We start from the raw sequence: 15,463 nt of genomic DNA, 5'->3' as shown, positions 1-15,463 counted from the left end.
TACTCTAAATTGCTGTAATTTACTGCTTATTTTAGCATTCAAAACACAGCAAAATGTATTTATCAAAATAATACTAATTCTGTAATGTTCAGCCACGAATAGCATGTTTGACAATGCTATACAGCATTGCAGCACCTAATACAGCTTTAATTAAATATTTTAGATTACTAGGGAGAAAATGGGTGTGAAATAAAGATTGTTTATGTTCTGTATTTCCAGGTGTGATTATGTGTCTTATTCATTACTATGTACTTGTTTCAGCACCACGGACAGGGACCAAGCCACTCTCGCATGTGAACCTGAGCAAAACTAAAAATACAGAATACAGAAAATAAGAGAGAGAATAGAGAGAGAAAGAACAAAACTGAAATATATGCAACAATTACACTCACTGAAACCTTGTGTAATGTACTTTACAAAGTATCCTGCAGTACGTTTGGCAGGACATTTTGCCCATGTTTTCTCATCCCACAGCACATGAAATTATGAGCTCAAAAACCTTGAGATAGCTAATCGTTTGAGATTGACATGCTTCATATGCTCTTCTTTGCTCTATCAAGAGCAGCAGTCCTATTTCATGCATGTGCAACAGCAATGTTATTTAACGCCATACCAGAAGTGGAAGAGGAAAAACACCTGAACAATGACTAGAATAGAATAGCCTTCCGGGGATTACACAGAAAAAAAAAATCACTGCTGCGCTATTAACGTTATTGAAATTCCATAAAGCACTGCGCCATCTCCTTCTCACTCTCTCACACATGCAATCTTTGTTTCGTTCCATCTCTTTCCAGATTGCAGGACACCTAGAACCATAAATCTCTGTCTGTTTCAAATGAGAGGACATGCCCTCAGCTTTGTCCTTCCATACTGAGGTAATTACCAACTATGAGAGCAACCCCTGTGGACAAAACCTCTTAAACAACCCTAAGAATGTCTGCTGGTTTAATGTGGTCTCCTTTTTGCATGGCTTGCTGAATAGCCGGAATAGCCGGAAATGTAGTTTAACTACATTTCTTATTAGCCAAGCTATTTTGTTGCTTAAGTTAGCAGAGTAGCCTTGACACTCACTAAAACATTACATTTACCATGATGATATTGAAAAAACAATAACAACACACAAAAACACTCAAGGAACCACTGCATTATGGACATGTACCATGTTATTCTTTGAAACACCATGGTATTTGCATGCTTTTCCAAGGTATTTGAATATGGTAGTGATTGTATGTTGTATATGAGAAGTACTATGGCATTACCATCTGATACTGTACAAAGGCATTCCCACATTTGCCTGTTTCAAGTGCTGTCACGTGAGTACACTCACAATAACTGGTAATATAGTATTCCAATTTTAGGATTTAAAAATAATAATAATAATAACAATGTATTTTATAAAATGTATCAAATGACATCTATTTTTCATATTTTATATTTATAAAAAATATGAGGTAGCTGAAATCCCTTTCCTAAACCGTAGCATTCAGTTTAGTTTGTTTATTTTCTGCTAGCTAGTAGCTACATTTTTGAGTAGCTTGCCCAGCACTTCTTATTTCTGTCATGGATCATCCATCATAGGCTATGCGCTTATATGAATTTGCATAATTTTTTATACAACTGAGGGAGGAATCACCTGCATAGACCACAAAGTAAAAACATATTGTTGGATGCTTCCATAACCTCATTTCCATCTAACCCAAACTCGTGCATTTAAGGTGCCAAAAAAAAAAAAAAAAAAAAAAAAAAAATCCACCTCCAGTTAATCCATAAATGCGCGCACACCGTGTATCCGCGCGCGTTCTCGCGCGCAGATGACAAAACAGCGGACCGTACACATGTAGTGTTTTGTGTTTTTGTGTTTTTCTTCATACACTTAACGTGAAATAAATGTGATAACAACAGTAGCGGTACATAGCTTCTGTTACAAGCAGTAAACAAACCAACATCAAAAGGAAAGGCAGCGTACGCCTACCGTGCACTCTTCCATGCATGTCCGCACCGAATATACATCCGTTTCATATTTCTGAACCAAAAGCTCAAACTCTTGGTATTTCTCCTGAGCTCGTCGGTCGTAGCGTTGGTAAGCCTGAACGCACTGGCTGCATCCCGACGCATTAGCCATGTCCAGGCTACAGGTCAAATTGTCCGGACTCGTAAACCCGTGAAACAAATCCAAAAGCGAGTAGGAGTTACAAAAAGAAAGATAGAAATCGCTCATGTTCCACTCGGAGAGGCCCGAGCACACGGCTTCCGGCTCGGCGAAAGTCAAGCAGGTTTTGGAGAGGCTGTCAGGGTGACAAGTTTCAAGACTCCACAGAGGTTTGGTAGAATTGTCTATAAAAATAAGACTCTGCTCTCTCTGATGGCTGGATGAAAGTATATGGTTCGTGTGCTCCAGCCGTTTGTCTCGCGTCCTCGTCAGTTTCGCCGCGGCGCAGAACCACAGATGATCAGAGAGCAAAACGGTGATAAACAAAAGAGAGGCTAAGGACAGTCGCCATCTCTGGGCCCTTTCCGAATCGGTGAATAATGGCTTTTCGTCCTCTCGGGGTGCGAAGCAGATTTTTAAGCCGTCATCTTGCTGCCGACACGTCCAAGCACCCCTGGTCATATTTCAGGAAAGAGCAGCACTGGCCGACTCCACCGCGACGGCTCCTCTGCCACAAAATGCATTGATTTGTAATGTTTTCCTCCCGTTAAACAGCGCTCGTGGCAGCTGTATCCGACTCTCTGGGCTAGATAAAGCCGCGCGCGGTCATATCTCCGTTATTCCGCATGGCTCCCCGGAGAAAAAGCGCTTTCTGTGTGACAACATGCCTCCTCTGTTCCCGAAGCTCCTGCCTGTGTCCCCGTATCTCCTCAAGGGAAGGAAAGACGCTGAACGAGCTGCTCTTTCCCTTTCTGGGCGGATTGCCTTCGATATTCTCTGCTGTTCATCATTACCATCATCATCATCTTGGGTCCTGTGTTAAGTTGCCGCCATGTTCGTCTTGAAACACTTTTTGGGGAGCTGGGTCATTTGCGTCATCTCCATCCTGGCGCAGTAACACAGATCTATAGACTACAGGCGATGGATACACGCGCGCACTCAACACACACACTCACCTCACACTCACCGGACGTGTCAGCATGAGAGATCACTCATAATATATGCACATTTTCACGAACATGTTTAGATTTTAAAGCCGGACACCCCCTTGTCATTCCTCTAGTCCACATTCATAGTCCATTCATCTTCATCTTCATCAACCCGTCAAACGATCCCGTCAAAAGCAATCCGTTCATTACAAGCACCAACAAAAATAATAAACGACGAAGTGTGGACGTTTAAAGACGCGGTGGCGCTATATGATATCGTTTTGGCGATGCGTAATGCCCTTTAAATGCGCTAAGACGGGAGGAAAAGGATGTCACAACATGTTGCGTGAAGGAGAATCAGCGAGTGACAGATGAAACGACATTTGTATGTCTCGTTCATCCCGTTCAGGCTGAAGTTTATTAGTATGCAGCGTGTTACTGTGTGTAAGGAGCCGGGCACAGGAGAGACATCTGGGCGTCAAAGCAGCACGTTGGAAAGCGTGCGCGGAAACGTGAGGCGAGTGTGTGTGAGAGAGCGGGAAGAGAGAAAGAGAGACAGATACAGTATATTTGTCCTCTAACAGGCTAACCTTGTGCGGCATGGCCCTGTTTGATACTAAATCTCAAAGCAAACAAAGTGTGCGTGCCGTGAACAATCACCGCGCGCTTGGCTTCTGCCTTCCTGTCAATATCTGGGTGCTGAACATGAGGAGAGAGGCGAGGATGGCATGTAAATGCAGTGCTTTTTCATTTGCATCCTTAAAGTAGTCAGATCACTGTCAGGTTGAATTGCTTAGAGTCCATTCCTTAAAGGGGACCTATTATGCAAAATTCGATTTTAGTGGTGTTTCAACATAAATTTGTGTCGGCAGTGCGTGTATACAACCACCCCATCCATTGTAAGCAGTGTCTCAGAATAAGCTTTTTTTAATTATTTTTATTAGACATTAGACACAACATACCACATTTACAGCTATAACGTGTCATCTAAAAAGATAACAATCAAATGGAATTGTTTTTACAATAAATGAAGAAAATAATAATAATAATAATAAAGGTAAAAAAAATATATATATATTAAGGGCTATCTGTTATGTATAATAATAGTGGTTTAAGAGAAAATTAGAAAACCAAATATTGGTACTTAAAGAAAACAGCATATACAAGTTAAATTTTCAATTAACTTAAACTCTTTAGCATATCAAATTGTATCACTACATTTTGTGTTATCGATACATTGGAGAGACTCAATATACAACTGAAAATCAGCCAACAATACCTTTAAACAAGGTTTAGAATAATTTATTTTACTCTTATGAATATGAAATGTACCAAATAAAATCATTCATCATAAAAGATCAAGATCCATCAAGATTCATCATAAAATTGACAGCTGCAGTTCTTGAATCAAAATATATGATAACATCTTTGGATGTTAATTCACAGTTATAACCAGATTTCTGTTGAACATATATAGATAGATCTTCCCAGAATTTTGTGGAATGATAACATTCAAAGAAAATATGTAGAATTTTTTTCTGGTTGATCAGAACAAAATGAAGTAAGTAAAAACTAGTTACTAATATAAATATTATGAAGTACTTTCAAATGTAATTCCCGATGTTTGTTAGATATACAAAACCGAAAGGGAAGCAACCAAGCTTTTTTTTCCAGATAATCTCTGGGAAGCAAATATTCCAGAAAAAGTTCCCTCTTGGCTGAAAAGATCTATTTTTATAAAATAGATTTCTATTACATTTATTGGTGCAAGTTTTACTGTTAATGTCCACCCCATTTAAATAAAGTATGGGTTAAATTCTACAAATGTTAAGGGACAACATATGGCTTCTCATTAACATCATTAGACCTGTGGGGATGGCTTTTATCACAGAATAATACTCTCTATATTTAATAGGAAAAGCCCACTTATTCATGACATTTTCATAAGAAAGAAACTGAGCTGACTGGTCTAAAAGGTCAGATAAAAAATCTTTCCAACTCTGTAAATAAGGAGATTTCCGGTTAACTGTAATATAAGCATTAGTCCAAAAGATTGCTTTATGTCGAAAAGTTATGTACATAACATAACTTCCAGGCCTTAAGAGCTTGTTGATAGAAATTGGATAATGTCACAGACAGTTTGCTAATAGAGTAATCACACAATAACAAAAAATCTTGTAAAAATTATTATATGATATAAAAAAACATATCGAGTCTGATTTAAGTAGACAGTTTCTGAGCCATTTTACTTTAAAAGTATAATTTAAATCGAAAAAATCCAAAAGCTCAAAACCACCTTTAGTTCTTGGACCCTGAAGAACCTCCTTTCTTAAATTATGATGTTTATTCCTCCAAATAAATTTTGTAAATAACTTTTTTTTTTTACAAATCGAATCTTGAACAGAAAGAGATAAAGCTGGATAAACAAATCTAGATACCCCTTCTGCTTTGGTTAATAGGACTCTGCCTATAATAGTCAAGTCTCTGTGAAGCCGGTAATTAAAGATGTTTTGAGGGTTTTTTTTAAGTTTGGGGGAAAAATGTAATTCTTGTCTCTCTGCTATATCTTTTGTAACACTTATTCCTAAATACTTAATCTTATTTTTTACTGGGATATTACATCAAAGGTTTTTCTTTTGAATCATAAAGGCACATTATTTCACATTTATTTACATTTAGCATTAATCCAGAGGCCTCAGAAAAAGTACATACTAACTTCAATGCTGCGGGCAACTGTTCTTTATTTTTCAAAAAAAGAACAGTATCATCCGCAAGCTGAGTTAATCTAATTTGTCCGTTGAAGATGGTAATTTGGAGAATTCAAGACTTTGGCACACTCCTCTACAAATGGGGAATCGTTTAAAAGTGTTTGGATATAAATTAATAGAGCTATTAATACCTATATGAAACATTTCAATTATATAAACAAATCTTTCCCCAAAACCAAAGGATTTAAATGTCCTTTACATAAACTGATGCTAAATTGTAATTAAAGCCTCTGATTCTACTAAATTTGAATAGTATAACAAGTCCAAAATTAGTCTAATGTTCTAATTTATGTGTATTTATGTAAAACCAGTTTGACACTCATTAATGATTTAATCTAGACCTTTTTTCAAGCAAACTGCATAAACAAGAGTTTATAATCTACGTTTAATAATGTTATAGGACGGCAGTTATCCAAAATCAATTGATCTTTATCGGGTTTAGGAAGGAATCGAAGTCGATAATTCGTTCGATTCAATACATTCCTTATACATTTCGAATAAGGGGTTTTCAATAATATCCCAAAAGCAGAGATAAAATGAAACTGAAAGACCATCTGTGCCCTTTTTTTTTTTTCATTGAACGAATAGCCATCTCTTGCTTCCTTAGTTCTTCATCACAAAGGTCTCGAAACTGAATAGAAATTGATGAGACAGATTGCTTAACTGACTCAAAGAAGTCGGAACATTTATCAATTTCAAATACAGATTCATATAACTTAGAGTAGAAAGATTCCACATAATTTGTAATAAATTTTGGATTTGAAGTGAGTACATCATTAATATTAAGAGAGGAGATCATTTGTCTTTTATAATTTAGTTTTTCTAGTGAAAAAAAAAAACTTGTATTCTTTCCCCCCTTTTCTAACCACTTAGCTCTAGAATGAATGAATGCCCCTTTTGCTGTATTAATATATATCTGGGCCCGGTTCCCCGATAACGCTCACTCTTAGCGCTTAGCTAAGAAGACTCGAAAGATATATCTTACCAAAGTTGTTTATGTTCCTAAGTGTGTTCCCTGAAGTGTCCCTTAGGAAGCTTCTTAACACGTTCTATGTTCGATGTTACAAAGGTGCTGTCCCAAGTGAAGGTGCTGAATTAGTTGGCATCGATTGCTCAGGAATCGATTTTCCACTTCACGTGAAGGTGCATTACGGCATTAAGAAAGACAACACGTTCTATGCAAATGAAACATTCCTCAAATTATTCCAGTAACATTTATTTTAACATAGTTTAAGTTATCAGTAAAATATAGACTATTAATTAAATTATCAAATTGTCAGTAATATGTTCACACGATATGTTGTGACGGGTAGACGAACCGGGTATCCCTCGCTAATCATCCACCATCCTTATCCCGTTGTGCCACTTGTGCCGCTTCTTGACATGGGTTTAACGACTTCTAAAAATTATGTAATACACTTTTATATTAATGGTAAGGTACTTTACAATCAGAATTGATTAGCAAGCAGCTGCAGTTACTTCTGTTTAATGCGGTATTGATTGCCATTGGTTAATGTTTTCAATAAAAAGCAACCTATCTACAATGAACAGAGAGAGAGAGTTAGAGAGTTTACGAGTACAGAAAGCAACGTAAAAAAAGGGCACCAAGCTTCTCGTCAGAGGAACTTGAAGTTTTGCTGGACGAGGTGAGCTTGCACAAGGTGACACTGTTTTCCAGCTTTCGGAATAACTTGTGCAACAGCAACAAAAAAGAGCTATGGAGCGACATAGCAAGGAAGATGGCTGCCTCCGGATCAGGCACACCAAGGTCCTGACAGGACGTCAGGAAAAAAATGGCATGATTTTTCAAGCCAGGTTAAGGTGAGAGGTTCTGCTGTCCGTAGAGACCGGGCGAGGACAGGTGTGGGGACCAGTTTGGTGCAACCCTTAACAGCACATGAGGAGAAGGCACTGGCGATCATGGGAGACACAGTCTCACATGGAATCCCTGGGGGGATTGACGTTAGAAGAGGTGACGCTGAACAGGCCTCATGTTCCAGGTCATCGCCACCCCCCAATGTGCCATGCTCCCCAGACACCGAGCCACCTGCAGCACTCTCCTCACCTGGCAGCACCGAGCCGGAAGGGTGCACTACGCCACCACCTCCCGTACACAAGTCTTCGCCAGGACTTCGCTACACGACATCACGACGTCGCTCCACAATCTCACCATGTCGGTGTAGCGAAGAGTTGGTGAACATTGAAAAGGAGAAGTTGGTCGTGTTGCAGGACATGCAGCGCCAGTTGACCGAAGCAAATGAGCTCGCTCGCCAGTCTCTGGAGCTGAAGAGAGCCAAGCTGGAACTGGCCAAGCAGCAGCATGCCCTAGCAGAGGCGCAATTCAACAGGCCCTCAATCTCGGTACCAATCTTGCTGCCAGCTGAAGGTGAGCCAGTTGTTCTTGGTTTATAGATTTTGATGTTCCTTTCCTCACAGTTCCTAATCTGATTTTGGTATGTGTTTGTCTTTATAGATGCTGAGCAACAGTCACACCAGTGACCGTGTCTGTGTGTGTTTGTATGCGCATTTTCATTAAAAATACTTGATCATCAACAAGATTGTATGTCATTCTGTCATCCTTGATGAGTCAACAACTGATTCTCTATTGCCATTGGAAACCTGTGCATAAAATCTTGCTCTATCTATGAGATACTTTATTTATCCACAAGGAAATTAAGCAGTGTCAATCTAAGTGCACATTCAGATAAAGGCTCGTTTGAAGAGGCTGCGTAAAGACATTAGTTTGTAATGTACATTATCTGTGTGTTTGACGACACGTAAGGCTATGCATGAGGCAAAGCAGCGGAAAGGGAATCCTCTGACAACCATGTGACCTGCGTTCAATGCCCAATAAATGAATGAAGATGAATCAGCAATGTGACGTGGTAATTTGGGCATATGTTAACTTTTGACTCAGAAATTCTAACGTGTAGGCTCCTTCGCCAACCTTAAAGGAGAACTCCGGTCAATTTTAACATTGAGCTCATTTTTTTGTACATTTGGAGTGCTGTCAATACAGAGAACAACGACAAAAATCGGTGTTGCCTACACCGAGTTATTCTATTTTTAAAATTTGCACCCTATTGACTTCAATGGGGCAAGTAGTAAGCCTGCTTTTTAGCCTCTTAACATCCTTTAAGTGTCATTACAAGTGCACAGAAAATGTGAGTGATTCCTTCCGAGTGAACACGGGTGGATCTGACTGCAGTAGATGTTAGAGATATTAATAAAAATGAAGTTAATTCAGCCAGCGCTCATACCTTTGTTTACATCCTGTTTTCGGTCGAAGTCCACAGTAGTCGATTGTCGAGTTCACGCGCGTGATCATAGGTACTAAACCTATGCGCATGAACTCGACAATCGATTACTATGGCCTTCCACCGAAAACAGGATGTAAACAAAGGTATGAGCGCTGGCTGAATTAACTTCATTTTTATTAATATCTCTAACATCTACTGCAGTCAGATCCACCCGTGTTCACTCGGAAGGAATCACTCACATTTTCTGTGCACTTGTAATGACACTTAAAGGATGTTAAGAGGCTAAAAAGCAGGCTTACTACTTGCCCCATTGAAGTCAATAGGGTGCAAATTTTAAAAATAGAATAACTCGGTGTAGGCAACACCGATTTTTGTCGTTGTTCTCTGTATTGACAGCACTCCAAATGTACAAAAAAATTAGCTCAATGTTAAAATTGACCGGAGTTCTCCTTTAAGAGAAGCATGTCAATGATTGGCGTTGCATAGAGCACTTATGGAATGGACACAATGGCATGATAGAGTAAAGGTTTAAAGGATTAGAATCACACACAGAACATTTAATGGATGCAAGGTTTGAAACTCCCGTTTATTTTTCAGAAAACTAAAAATTCCATCATAATACGAATCAAAAGAAAAGTCCATTCAATCATGGATGATGGCTAATGATAGCTCAGCAAGTTAATCCAAAAAGAAAATATAAATCAACCAAAAACATTTGCAATCAAAAGCTGCTTTGCCTCAACCCCGGCAGCGTGCAGGGCAGCCCTCTGTGGAGGATAGAGGACCTCAACTTCTCCCTCTCCATCTTCCTCCTCATCTGCTTCCACCTCCTCCTCCTCCTCCTCCTCCTCCCCCTCCGGAATAGGTGCGCCTCCACGCACAGCCATGTTATGGAGTATGGCCGTTGCCACCGTAACTGTGCAAGAGCTGTGAGGCTTCATGCGCAGTCCTCCTGCCGACTTGTGCAGGCACCGAAAGCGCAGCTTCCAGATGCCAATTGCACACTCAATAACGTTGCGCGTGCGAACGTGTGCAACATTGTACAACATTGGCTCCGTGGCTGGCGCCGTCTTTGATTCAATACAAGGACACGTTGGATCGCTGCCATAGTTGGTCGCTTACTGGACACCACCATACTTACCCATTTATAGATCTTGCCAGATTTTAATTATCAAAAGTGATTGCCAATTTAAACGCTTTAATGACATTACGAAATAGCCTAGGCTAATTACCACCATATTAGTTCTGATACCAAATAAAGTCAACTTCATAAATAGGCCTGTATCCATTGCGAACATATTTTATTATTAGTCTTAAAATGTCCATAACATAAAATCATTGTTGAGCCACAACATTGTCAACATTCCATAGTTTGACTTGTACTGCGCTGCGCTGATTTCTAAAGACTGCTGCACAGTGGCGGCGACTAGCGTCTTGAGCTCAAACAACGCTAAGAGAGAGCTTACGAATGGTCCAGACCAACCTTACGAAAGTGTGACTTACAGAAGATATACTTAGCGTACGAACGTGTCGGGAATCGTGCCATACCGTTAAGAGAGAGGTTAAGGAATAGGTTAAGAACTACTTAGCGATAAGAACGTTTTGGGGAACCGGGCCCTGATCGATTTGAGTTTTTAATGTCTCCAATCTGACTTTTTCATCTTCTGTAAGATTAACTTTTTTCAAAAGAATTTTTTTTTTTTTTTACTAAAATAAACAGCCGACTGCCTAACTTTAAACTTACTGTAAATAACTCCCATTTCTTAACATGACATTTGCTTACTCCCAAAAATGAGTTGTGCTACTTCACGAACCTGGGTAACAAACCCTTCATTACTAAGCAAATTGTTATTTAATTTGCAATAGTCTTGTATACTATTATTTTTAATATCACAACCAGAAAGTGTCAAAACAATCATTTTATGATCCGAAAGAGGTGCATGGCAATATGTAACATCAATCAAATATTGGACAGATCCTGGGTTGATTAACCATAGATCAATCCTTGATTGTAAAGATCTAGAGGAGTTACTCCAAGAATAACATTTTTCATTAAAATTCAAGAATCTCCAAATATCCACTAAAGAAAGATGGGTACATAGAGAAGTAGTAAATGTACATTTCGAAAGTAGAAAGCATATGTGGTGGGAAACCATCTAAGAAATCATCTGGGGCATCATTAAAATCTCCGGCCATTATCAAAAAGGCACCTTGATATTTCCCCATCAGTACCGATATAGAGTGACCTCTGTAGGCATATTTTTTGCTTGGACTGTAGAATTATGACCATACAAATTTCCTAAAACAAATACAGAGTTATCCAGTTTAACAACATCTATCTTCTTTGGAGCTAACCACTTCCAATACGTCACCTTTGAACTTATTTAGAAGAGTAGCAACACCTGCCGAATGATGAGAAGCATGACAAAAGAAGATTTGATCGCCCCACTGAGAATGCCACCATTTAACATCAGTTTTGCACGAATGAGTCTCTTGTAAAAAAAATATATATTTGCATTTGTACGCCTAACAAAAATTAACATAGACTTCCTTTTAGTGCTGTCTCATAAACCCCTAACATTAAGAGAAACAATCTTTAAACAACTAAAATCAAAATCAGACATAGAACAATGTTATATAAAGAACCCTGAAACAACGAAATTCACAAACCAGTCGGTATTGATCCACTCCAAACTTCGAGGAGTCGCATCACCTGGACGAAAGTTATATAGTCTTCAACAGACAGTTTTTCTCCATCAATAAAGGGATCTGCTCCACGAAAGTAAGCTCTCTTCTCTCGCCGCCTTTACCCTTGGCCATTGCAGCTTCCTCTGTTGTCTTTCTGCAAATGTCAGGTCCTCTGCCAGGCGAACACCTCTTTCCTTGAGTGCAGGATGATCCCGTGCCGCTTTCCAGACTTTCTCTCTAGGACCGGAGCGTGAACTGGATGATGACCGGCCTAGGACGGTTACTTCCAGAACCAGGACGTCCAATCCTGTGGATTGTGTCAACGTAAAAACGGATATCATCTACCTCGTCCGGAGTCAGCATTTTTAGGATTTCGAGCACTTTGACTCTGATATTTTCTCCATCTGTTTCTCTGAGGTTGTTTAGCCTTAAATTCCATCTCCTCCTGTAGATCTCGGCTTGATCGCACTTGCCTTGAACCATCCGGAGCACTTGCTCAATCTGTGATATCTTGTTCTCGTTAGTCTTGACCCTTGCATATAGAGATTTCATCTCCTCGGCCACAAGTCAGTCGTCTTTGAAAGATTAACTATAGCGATCGTGTTCTGGGCTATTTGTTGTTCCACCGATGAAAAGCGATCATTAAGAGCATTGACAGCACAAAGTATATCGGCATTAGAGACGTTGCAGTCTTCTTCCTGACAGGGTTTTTTTTAAAGAGGACTGCCTGTTGGAGTTTTTGGGGATGAATCAATGTCTCCAGATGATGCTTCAAGAAGCGAAGAAAGTAACTTTCTGTCTTTGTTCTTTGGCATTTTGGAAAATCCGCACGTGGGCTGGCAGTGTGATTAATCAATATAGGCTGCGTCACAGTCTGTTGGGATTTTTATAATGTAAATTTAATGCATTCTACCTTTAAAGAGAGTTCCCACTCCATGCCTTGTAATTAAACGTTACAGATTCGTCCAGAAGATGCAACTCCTCAAAAACGCCTCAGAGCTCGAACCAACACAACTGTTCAGTTCGCCATCTTGCGCCACCCCTGTCTCAGAATAAGCTATTTACAGTTTCTATCCAATTGTCACATCATCAGAAGTTTAGAATGAAATGGCTTTAAAACGCATGCAGATAATAAACTGAATGATGATGAAGAACTGCAATGTCATATGAGCGTGACCGCCATAGAGATGATAATCAAAACCAAACAGATGTTTTAGTTTCTGGCAGAGTATCTGAGGCATGAGCTGTAAAGGCTCAGCCGTCTTCTGGAAAGCGAGGTGGGAAGCAGCAGATAATTTGCATTTAAAGATACATGCAGAAAAACAGCTTGTATTTCCTTCCAGTCAAAAATGGCCATTTACAACATGGTATAATAAATTATCTGTGGGGTATTTTGAGCTGAAACCTCACAGACACATTCTGGGGACAACTGAGACGTATATTGCATCTAAAAAGAGGCATAATGAGTGCCCTATAAAATAAATTGCATGCCCTAGGAAAATTAGATGTTTTTTTTTACTTTGTTTTTCTTGATATCAAAGTAAAAAAATATATATATAGCCTATATTTCTTTGTATTATTATTTGAAAGCAGTGAGAGGTGCTTGTCACTGCCCCGGCAAGTTTAAAAGGCTGCACTGTACGGTTATTTATAATGGAGGACCAAACATATGCTGAGTCACAGGATAAGGAGTCCTCGTCGTCGAAAAAGTCCAAAATAGACCGTAAAAGGAAACGTGACCGGAGATTACAAAAAACAAGGGTTAATGTCGGTATAGCTTTTTCCAGGTGGAAAGAGCTAATGCAGCAGAAAGCTTTCAAAAGAGACGCTGAAGTTGCCTGCTTTCTTCTTGACAGGTAAGTCAATGTTACGGTCTGAATTACAAGCTTTTTTCATTGCTTGGTTGTGTACTTTATTATATAGACACAGTAGAACTCGATGAAGTGCTATTAGAATACATCTTGTCATAGCTTTTTGGTACACAATGGCTACCGTAGATGCAACACGCATTTGAAAAAGCGAGGCGCTGGAGAGCACTATTCGTTTGAATGCAAAATACAATTTCACCACTAGATGGGAGAAATTCCTACACAATGTCCCTTTAATATTATTATTTTTAATGAATATTAATGAAGCAACAAGTTGGGGTCTGGTCCCCTTTATAACTTCAATGCCGCAATTGAATTCAAAACCAAGTTTTGTGGGTCTTGCAAAGTGAAATCATTCTGTCAAATGATGATCCTAGGGGAAAAATATGTTCCAGCAGTGTACTGTTGCTTGGTTACTATTAGGGTTATCACTTTATTATAGATTTACATATTGAAAAACATATCACTAAAATATTAGTGTAAAAAAAAAAAAAAAAAACGAAATATGAATGGTGTCCTATAGAATATCCTATAGAAATGTAGAACAGCCTAAACTAAATGTAGAACAGCCTAGATCTGCCACTGCTTCGCTTACACAGAGTGTTCCTCAAGGTTCAGTTCTTGGCCCACTATTGTTTATCATCTATATATATCCACTTGGTGACATCATACGCATGCATGGACTTCAATTTCATTGCTATGCTGATGACATTCAAATGTATCTTACCATCAGCTCCGATAGGCCATCCCTGCCTGACTCACTTACTGCATGTATCAGGGACATCAAGCATTGGATGTCCCTGAATTTCCTCAAATTAAATAATAAAAAAACTGAGATATTGGTGATTGGCTCTGCTGCCTCAGTCAAAAGGATGGACCTATCCTTTGATATTGATGGAGTTCATGTTAATCCTTCGTCATCTATTCGTAACCTTGGTGTCTTAATCGACTCAACTCTATCTTTTGGCTCTCATATTTGTTCTCTTGTTAAAAACTCTTTTTTCCATCTTCGTAATATTGCACGTCTTCAATCTTCTCTCACTTTAGCTGATGCTGAAACCTTAATTCATGCATTAATCACATCACGTCTGGATTATTGCAATGCTCTATTTCTTGGTCTGCCCAAAAAACGTATTGCAAGATTACAGTATGTTCAAAACTCAGCAGCAAGAGTTCTGACCTCTACCAGGCGTTCTGCTCACATTCCTCCTCTGCTGCATGATCTTCACTGGCTACCCGTGGCATCACGTTTACACTTTAATGTATTACTTCTAACGTTTAAGGCATTAAATGTTCTTGCACCTCCATATCTGTCTGATCTACTTTACTCTTACCACCCTGCCCGGTCCCTTAGATCAGCTGAACTTGGTTTACTGTCCATCCCTAGTTTCCGGTTGTCTACTGTATGGTGGAAGGTCATTTAGTGTTAATGCTCCTAAATTATGGAATTCACTACCCCTTACACTTCATAATATCTCATCTGTGGCGACATTCAAGACTCAGCTAAACACATATCTATTTAACATGTATTTTGGATAATGTGACTATATGTGTCCTTATGTGATTGTAATGTGTGTGCGGGTGTGTAAATGAATTGTAATGCACAATGTAAAGCGACCTTGAGCTACGGAAAGGCACTATATAAATAAAACTTCTTCTTCTTCTTCTTCTTCTTCTTCTTCTAAACTGTGTAAAACGAAAAGGAGTTTGATTTAAAACCATGCAAATTTAAAGGAAGTTAGAGGCTAAAAGGTGGATATGGAGATGCATTTTCAACATTGTGTCAGTTTAAAGATCAACA

The 15,463-nt window shown here is 39.1% G+C and overlaps 2 protein-coding genes across 2 annotated transcripts in view; one reads left to right on the top strand and one right to left on the bottom strand.

Moving 5' to 3' along the window:
* The window catches only part of nalf1b (NALCN channel auxiliary factor 1b), a 140,367-nt gene extending 137,637 nt beyond the window's left edge, over positions 1-2,730 (bottom strand). The window contains exon 1 of the mRNA XM_084421079.1: positions 1,973-2,730. Coding sequence (XP_084277205.1) covers positions 1,973-2,611 — 639 coding nt within the window. The 5' untranslated portion in view covers positions 2,612-2,730. The remainder of the gene's footprint in view (positions 1-1,972) is intronic.
* A 4,513-nt stretch (positions 2,731-7,243) lies between these two features.
* On the top strand, positions 7,244-8,396 carry LOC311298025 (uncharacterized protein). The gene is made up of 2 exons (XM_084420578.1): positions 7,244-8,232; positions 8,320-8,396. Exons 1-2 carry the CDS (start codon positions 7,767-7,769, stop codon positions 8,343-8,345), a joined length of 492 nt encoding a protein of 163 aa, XP_084276704.1. The 5' UTR covers positions 7,244-7,766; the 3' UTR covers positions 8,346-8,396.
* The last annotated feature ends 7,067 nt before the right edge of the window (positions 8,397-15,463 follow it).

Source organism: Rutilus rutilus, assembly GCF_951802725.1.
Source record: "Rutilus rutilus genome assembly, chromosome: 10".
In the NCBI taxonomy this organism is placed as follows: domain Eukaryota; kingdom Metazoa; phylum Chordata; class Actinopteri; order Cypriniformes; family Leuciscidae; genus Rutilus; species Rutilus rutilus.
Note: the sequence above shows the minus strand (reverse complement) of the source record. Positions and strands in the feature narration are given on the sequence as shown.

What these genes read in the sequence shown, in the direction of transcription:
- LOC311298025 (XM_084420578.1), top strand. Translation starts at nt 7,767, where the DNA reads ATGGGAGACACAGTCTCACATGGAATCCCTGGGGGGATTGACGTTAGA. An exon ending in AATCTTGCTGCCAGCTGAAG is followed by an intron (nt 8,233 to 8,319) that starts GTGAGCCAGTTG and finishes TTGTCTTTATAG; the next exon opens with ATGCTGAGCAACAGTCACAC.